Here is an 8903-nt window from a genome sequence, read left to right as displayed (position 1 = left end):
AAAAGAGAAGCTGGAAGAATAAAGTTCTGCTAAGAATAAATAACACGACAAAGCGCACCAGTACATTCTTTCCTTACAACTAGCTAGAATTCATAACCTTTCTAACATAATCCAGTTCTAGAGTGGGACATGTATGAATCGAGCAGTGCATTCTAGAGCCAGCTTATCGTCACGCGAGCGAATATTAATAGATTATTATGTTCTGTCATAATTCTTAGTGTGTGTATTTTTTATGTGTATTTTTTGTGTTTTTTTGGTGTGAGTTTTTTATATTTTTATTTTTTCATTTTTTTTGTTTTATAAAACATGACACACTGACATTGTGTAGGATTAATTATCGCGATTCTTGCGCTAAGCGATCGCCAATGTGTGGCATACTATTGATACGTAAAACACACACACACACACGCACGCGCAAACAAACCTCTAACAAGTGCTTTACACCTTAATACATGATTAAAAAAACAAGAATCAGTATTAGCCCTATGTAAGAGGAAATCCATTCATACCCCAACATACAGCCAATCAGTGGCGCTAGTCCCATGTGAGCCAATCACATTTAACTTTAACAAGTCACCTGACAGTTACACACCAATGACGTGTGACATCTCTAGCTCTGCATATAAGGAGCAGCCAATCACCCGAATCGATCATGATCCGATGGATATCACGTCCAATCAGACGAGGCGTGTTCAGCTCTGGTCTTCTCGCAGTTCGCTGGGCAGGAACTTGTATTGCTGCTGTCGGATGTGGGCGAGTTTCTTCCGGGCTTCTTCTAACTCCCTCTCCTTTCTGAGCATCTCTTCCTGTGCTGCGATGATCTGGAAATAATGCACAACTATTAGTCACTGAATGGGCAACATTCATGAAAACAAATTCCTGTGTAAATCATTCCAAAAACGATTCTTGTGTAAACTGTTACACTGCGATATAATTCCGAACAATTTATGAAAAATAAATTCCGCTGTGACATGACATGAGAATGCACTTGCAAAAATGTATGTTGCAATGGATTTAGGAACATGCAGATTCGTTCTGCTCATGATTCAAAAATTAATGGTGAATGTGACAGTTTACAGACTAGAATTAAGAACAGTTTTCCGAATGATTAGGAAGGAACGAATGCAGCAAGAATGCAACAATGTAAACATGGTTTCACAAATGAATTACACAAACTCATTCTGCTCATTTCATGCATGAATGCAACATGATTATCACTATTTATGTATGGAAGATTACCTCCGAAATGATTTCTGGTCATGTTTCATGAATGTCACATGAATGTAATTGACAATTTACGCAATAATGGTTTACACAAACTTGTTCTTGTCGCATTCATGAATGTGACGATAAAGCAACAAATGACTGTAACGGAATGGTTTTATTTATGATTATTTATGGAAGTTTTTTTTTTGTGATTAGTATGATTTTTTTTTTATTGCTGATGATTGTTGTGGTTATTGATGGAATGTTTTTTTATGGTTGTTTTGTTTGCTTATGTTGCATGAATGCAACAAATCCAGATGAATTCAATTTATGCAAGAATGATTTACACAGATGCATGCATGAATGTGACAAATGCAACAAATTACATAAGAATGGTTTTTAGCAATGATTAACACAAATTTTTTTTGCTTGTGTTTTGTGCATAAATAAATGCAACATATAATTATGGCAATTCATGCAATAACGGTTTGTACAAATCTGTTTTGCTTCTGTGGCATGAATGCAAACAACAGCAGATGAATGCAATTCATGCAAGAATGATTTACATAGATTGATTAACTCAATTTATGTAAGAATTGTTTTTATAAACAATGTTTACAGAAATCCTTTCTTTTCACGTTTCACGAATGGGTGCCAATTGTTTGTATACAATGTTAAAGTTTCAGATCTAAAACCTGGTCTCCAATCAGTCCTGTGGATTGTTTTAAACCAATTTCCTTAGATGAAGAACTGTACTGCAGAAAAAGTTGACCTGGATCTGCAATAGACAACCAGTTATTTTCCTAAGAGTGTAACATTTTTGTGGATTTAAGGAATGGGACGGATAGATCAAGGCTTGACCTTCTGAAGAGGGACTGACTCAGTCCAAAAAGCTTCTTTTTGTTGTGCTGGCAACGATTCGAGGGTGCATGCAAACACTCACGCCATCCACTCAACGGGTTTTCTCAGATGTTCAGAATATTCCAGTGCCCTCTCAAGATGAAGACAACACATGAAGGCATTCTGGGAGGAAGGAAGCTTTGAATAGGCAGACACGCAGCCTTTAATTAATGTGCATCTGGCCCGGGATGAAACGTGAAAATGAGCTGTTTGTGGATACAGCGGCCTGGCGTAAGATGTCAGCTGTAGATGCTTTGTAAAAAACCACAGCTTTCAAATCCCGCCAATGGCTTTGTAGATCCACAATGCAGTTCTAAATGTCAAATCTTTTTTGAATTGAGCAAGTCAAGAAATATTTAAAAACTGCTGTGGACGAGCAGATTCAGATTTTTTTTTTTTCTCTTTGGGAACATGGGAAGAATCTCACCTGAGCGATTCCACCTACGAATTTCGTTTTAACCACGACACTGTTGTCTTCGGCTTTATCGAAGGCTGCTTTCTGTGCTGCTTTCACCAGGTTGTCAGATGCTCTCTTGACTGCATTACCAGCAGCCTGTGCAAACACAAAAAATAAATAAATGAATAAACTACAACTTAGTTGTTTTTCACTTAGAACTCATATAATTTTGTATTATTCAAGTGATTGTAACCTGTAATCTCCTCATGGCCTCTGAGTCCTGGTTTGCTTTGACTTTACAGGCCACCAGCAGTTGAGCGGTGGAAGCCGCCACCTGTTTGGCAGAGGAAATGAGCTTCTCCTCGCTGGCGTGACCCTGGACTGAAGCATTGGCAGCCTCACACAGGTTACTTGTGGCGGCTGCAACCATCCGGGCCTAAAGGAGGAAAGGATTCAAATTATAATTGTCATTTAGCTGATGCTTCTGGTCAAAGCAACTTTACATCTATTGCAATGGTGATAACTTCAACTTACTGCTGATATTAGACCCTGGGACCACTGGCCGTCATCTACTGCATTGGCAGGGATGGAGCCCACCTACATCAAATACCAAAAATATTAAAAAGTGTCAATGTTATTTCACTATTATTTATGTACTATTATAGAACATATTAATATTTTAAATTTTGCTTTTATTTTTACATTTTAATTTAATTTTAAAGTTGTAGTAATTTTACTATTTAGCTTTAATTTATTTTTGTTTTAGTAATTTTAGCAATTTATTTAATTCAGTTGCCAAGGAAATTTCTGTTTCAATTTTTTAAGTGAAAGATTAATGTTTTTTCAGCTTTATTTCAATTAACAAAAAGATTTTTAATAGCAATAACAACACTCAAAAGTAGAAAACATATGTATGTTTAAAAAAAAAATATATATATGTGTGTTAAATGATTTTAGCACCTTGCCCTGTGCTACGAGCTCTCTCTGAGCGGCCGATGCAGATTTGACCAGAACGCTGGTTGCTGCAGCGATGGATTTCGCCGCTTCTAAGATTTGCTCCTCAAAGTCCAGAGACTCATCGGCTTGCTGCGAAAATAAGAAAGCAAGAGATATAACAAACTGTCACCTTATTAAGTGTAATGAATACTCTTGGCTCACTGCTGGCTGACATAGCTGGAAATGAAACCATGCTAATACCTTCAAATAAATGTAATTATTATAAAGATGAAATGCTTTATCTAAGCTGACTGGTAAGAATCCTCTCAACAAGACATAACTTCAAATCCATTTGTGGAACTGAGATTTTATTATCTGTTATTATACTATAATTTAAAAAAAACTTCAAGACACACATTGTGTTGATCCCAGAAAATAAATTTCATCTGACAGATTTCCACTAATTAGTTAATCAAAAACCACACCCTAAAGGTTGACTTACATTCCACTATACAAACAAAGAGTGATAGTTTGTTCAGAATAGCATACTACTAGTCTGCTTGTAATACATTTAGAGTATGCAGCATGTACTGGGTGCACAGAATGCTTATTTTCTGTATGTATGAAATGTGACACTGGAATCGGAAGGTAGAGAAAATTGCACTGTGGGATATAGTAATCCATGCAAAGTGGATTGGTTTTATACAGCACATTTTGGCAAATGCAGTAGATATTCCATGCATATGGTCATACATAGAAAAATGTATATAATGCATACTGAAAAAATATCACAAGTAGTATGTAGTAAGTAGTATGGTAATAATGCTATTTTTATATTATATATATATTATCTTTATTTCACTATGTTCCTAATGGAATACTAGCCTACTAGAGATGGTGCAGCATATACTGTACAGACAACTATTTAGTTGTAAAACAGATGGTAATACAGAAATGAAAAATGTTTCAAACAGCAGTGTGTCACACTGTTGTCACATGATGTGAAAATAACATTTACTTTGGACTTTGAATCCATTTGTTTTAAAAGTTTGATAAAGTAATGATTAGTGATGTTGAAAATGTTGTCTTCTGGTTCATCTATCAAACTGTAAACGGAAGGCTATATTAAGTGCATTGTGGGATATAATAATACATGCAGTGTGCTCATTATATACTAAACTTTTAATAAAAATTTGGTGCAAACAGCATACTACATACTGCATTAATAGTACAGGCGATGAAAGGGAAAAGGTGAGATGTAACTTCGACAAAGTGATCTGAGGGTGACACCTTGTGGAATGGAGGTGCCATTTCTTAGGTTCACACCGTTCAGAATCAACAGCGTCAAAGGAAATGGCACAATTCTAACGGACTTAAGACACACCCTTGCGTGCCACCTACACAAATTGATCTGTCTGAAGCCACAAAAACACACACGTTCATGAACAAGTCATAAACAGAACACACACAAGTCTGGAGACAGAGCAGGACACTGTAGGAAAATTCTAGATATATAGTTGGACAGAATAACAACCTAATATATCAAACATATCAAACAGAGCCCTGCAGAAAGGCTTCCAGGTCTACCTCACCTCAAGAACATGGGGAAAGAGAGGAGAGGATAGGAGAGCACAAGAGAGCAGGGCATGCTGGGATAGCAGGGAAAAGACAAGGATGGGTAGAGGAAAGAGGGAAGTGAGGAATGAAGATTAGTGGAAACAGTAAAGAAAGCTCCAGGGACAATAATAAACACCAGTGACATTGTATCCTGATATGTGCTGTATTCCATCCTCATTAAATCATGTAACAGTGAACAAACATATTAATGTGCTATAAACCAGTTCAGAATGTTTATTGGGGTGTGATGTAGAGCTCTAAATGTGAGACAGTCTGTGAAATGTGGTTTAGCAGAGTCTGCAGAGGTTAATGAAATGAAAAATCAACAATGAATGTCTGAATGGACTGAAGGTGACAACATTACACCAACTTATATTCATCCTTCTTTCCAGAATATATGAACCTGACCTGACTAACACAACACAGTGAGACAGAGAGCTAAAGAGCAGAGGGAGGGACAGACAGACAGACAGACAGACAGACAGACAGACAGACAGACAGACAGAACTAAAGACAGATAGAAAGACAGAATGAAAGATACAGCAAGACAGAACAACACACATAATGACAGACAGACAGAACAAACCATAGACTGGATGAAAGACAGAATATTAGATAGAATGAACCACAGACAGACACAAAGACAGACCAATCAACAGACATACAGAAGGATAGAACAGACGGATGGACGGACAGACGGACGGACAGATAGATAGACAGACAGAAATATAGATATACAAACACACAGACAGACAGATAGATAGATAGATAGACAGACAGACATAAATATAGATATACAAGCAGACAGACAGATAAATAGATAGACAGAGACAGACAGGATTGATAGATAGAAGGAGAGAGATGGTTGATTGGTTGGAAGGAGGAAGTAAGTTTTGTTTATATACAGACAGACAGACAGACAGACAGATAGATAGATATACAAACAGATAGACGGACGGAAGAATGACAGACAGACAGACAGACAGACATACAGATAGATAGAGAGATAGACAGAAATATAGATATACAAACAGATAGACGGACGGACAGATGACAGACAGACAGGTAGTTTGGTTGTAAAGTAGGATGGAAGGAAGGAGAGGTGAAGGGAAGACAGATAGATGGATAGACAAGTAGACAGACAGACAGGCGAGGCAGATAGATAGATAGATAGATAGATAGACAGATAGATAGAGACAGACAGACAGACAGATATAGATATACAAACAGAGATAGGGACGGACGGAAGACAGACAGACAGACAGACAGACAGATAGATAGACAAATAGGTAGATAGATAGATAGATAGATAGACAGACAGACAGACAGACAGAAATATAGATATACAAACAGACAGACAGAGGGACGGACGAATGACAGACAGACAGACAGACAGAAATATAGATATACAAACAGACAGACAGACAGACAGACAGATATATATATACAAACAGACAGACAGACAGACAGACAGATACAGACAAAAAATATAGATGGATAGACAGACAGAGAGACAGAAATATAGATATACAAACAGACAGATATACAGACAGATAGACAGACAGGCAAAAAAATATAGATATACAAACAGACAGACAGACAGACAGGCGATGCACAGAGAGCTTGACAGACAGACAGATAGATAGACAGATAGACATTTATGGGACGATGGATGGATGTTATCTCTCTGTACAGTATTCCGTCTGTGGCAGTAAATGTTAATCACTGAGACACTCAAGAGGGAAACAGTTTCAGCTCTGAGCGGCAAAATGTGGATGAATGCTTTTTTGTTTTTTAGGTGAAAAGCATCACTGACAGCTAAACTATAATACAGATGGATGAAACAATAAAAGAGCTTCAGGGAAAATCATTTCTAAAAAGTGCTGACTTTCTTAGAGATGAGTTTCAGATTGATTGACTAAAAGTTCAGCATGCTCTAAAACGAAACTTCACAATACTGAGTAACTGAGATGCAAGACGGATCACAAAAAAGCCCAACAAGCCAAAAACCAGACGATCATTTTAAGTTCAGTGCTCACCAGACTACAAAATATCAAATTGTTAGTGAAAAAACAAAAAAAAAACAAAGAAAAAGCTACACAGATGTGCACAAACTTCCCAAACACCACGAAAATACAAAAACACCACATCCTGAAGTCTTCAAGTCCTAAAATTACAAAAATAACATCACCTCCCCCCAAATATAACATAGGAATGAAACGTTCCCGCAGCCTTTGGTGGAAATGATCTGACATAGTTGTGTTGGCGGGCTGATCACAGCATAGTGTGTTTGTTTGCATTCAGAAGATGGATGGATAGATACCTTTGGTTTGGTTCTGGGCTTCAGCTGCTCCAGTTTCTTGGCCGCGGCCTCGATGGATGCAGCAGCACCCAGGAGCTCCGTCTCTGCTATCACCGTGGGGTCTTCTGGGTCCACCCACTCTGAACCTGAGAGGAAGTGCAAACATTGTCAACATGACCCTCATTTTCAATGCACTTACAATATTTATATATAACACATGCACATGGAGAGAGTAAACATGGTATGACATGAAAAAACAAATTTTAAGTAAAAAAATTTAAGAAAAAAAAAGGCATGCGATTCAAACCAAAAACCTCCTGTATACAGAAAATCACATTCCAACACAAGACCCTTACAAAAATTAAAGGAAATAAATCCTACTTTTATGAACCCCCCAATTATTACAGAAAAGTCTAAAAATGATAATAAATATATCATACATAAATATAATAAATAATAATGGCAATTTATGATAAATGATAATGTAAGATAAAGAATGGATGCCACAACCTTTAGTAACTATAACTTTAAGGTAAACACAGTGCAGCAATTTATGGAGCAAATATGCTTTGCAATACATTCTCCTTTACCGACATTCAAGAGGCATTAAAAGACGTCTGTTTTGTTCAAACATCTTGTGAAAACAGATGGTGAGAATGTGTTTGAGGATTATGTTAAACCTAAGGGAACTGAATATTATCCCTTCTTCTCTTTTCTCTCACACTATTACTCATTGTATGAGTGTGTGTGTCCATGCTGGTCAGTATTCCGTCTGTATGTGTGTGGCCTGATATTGGAGAAAGACAACACTGTGTATCATACTCACCTCCATCTGTGGCAGAAAAGGAAAAAACAACAAAGTAGTGTTATAGAAAAGAGCAAGAGAGTGCCTTCAGCCCAGTGGCTGTATTAAACCTGCACAAATTCAGCTCAATCGACCTGCAATTTTCCACATTAGCTCTAAACTCATATATCATTACCAGGCCCACATAAAATCTGTGCTTGTGAAAAACTCATAATTTGACAACCAATTATTTGCAAAATTAAACTAAATATGTTAGATTTTTTTCATTATAATTGGATTATAGTGCAAATATAACTACATTTAGAGGAATAATTCACTCAAAAATTACAATTTGCTGAAAATTACCTACCCTCAGGCCTCCAAGATGTAAAGGAGTTTGTCCCCCCTATTGCCCTCTCACACCAAAATTGAGTTTTGCCACTATATTAGTATACTATATTATATTATATCCACAATATTATGTATAGAGGACTCTTTGCTGGAAGCAACGGTTTGAAATTAAAACAACTTAATGATGGACTTATTACAAACATGCAGCTTTTCGCTTCACAAGATGATTACTTGTGGATTATTAGGATTTTTTATAAACTGTTTGGACTCTCATTCTGACGGCACCCATTCAGAGGATCCACTACAGAGGATCCACTGGTGCAAGTGACATAATGCTACATTTCTCCAAATCTGTCCCATGACGAAACAAACTCATCTACATGTTGGACAGCCTCAAGGGGTGTCGCACA

At 37.1% G+C, this 8903-nt stretch overlaps 1 protein-coding gene across 3 annotated transcripts in view; it reads right to left on the bottom strand.

The window, feature by feature from the left end:
• Window positions 1–298: 298 nt before the first annotated feature.
• Window positions 299–8903, bottom strand: part of LOC109069958 (talin-2) — a 136864-nt gene continuing 128259 nt past the window's right edge. For 2 of the 3 annotated variants that reach the window (XM_042715592.1, XM_042715593.1), the window contains exons 52-58: window positions 8185–8190; window positions 7380–7504; window positions 3464–3589; window positions 3038–3100; window positions 2757–2939; window positions 2534–2659; window positions 299–821 (exon numbers count right to left, since the gene is read on the bottom strand). In XM_042715592.1, the coding sequence (XP_042571526.1) occupies window positions 693–821; window positions 2534–2659; window positions 2757–2939; window positions 3038–3100; window positions 3464–3589; window positions 7380–7504; window positions 8185–8190 (758 nt within the window). In that variant the 3' untranslated portion in view covers window positions 299–692. The remainder of the gene's footprint in view (window positions 822–2533; window positions 2660–2756; window positions 2940–3037; window positions 3101–3463; window positions 3590–7379; window positions 7505–8184; window positions 8191–8903) is intronic. The other variant, XM_042715594.1, reaches the window with a different exon arrangement.

The sequence above is a fragment of the Cyprinus carpio genome, chromosome A25 (genome assembly GCF_018340385.1).
Source record: "Cyprinus carpio isolate SPL01 chromosome A25, ASM1834038v1, whole genome shotgun sequence".
Lineage (NCBI taxonomy): Eukaryota > Metazoa > Chordata > Actinopteri > Cypriniformes > Cyprinidae > Cyprinus > Cyprinus carpio.
This window is presented reverse-complemented; position numbering and strand designations above follow the sequence as displayed.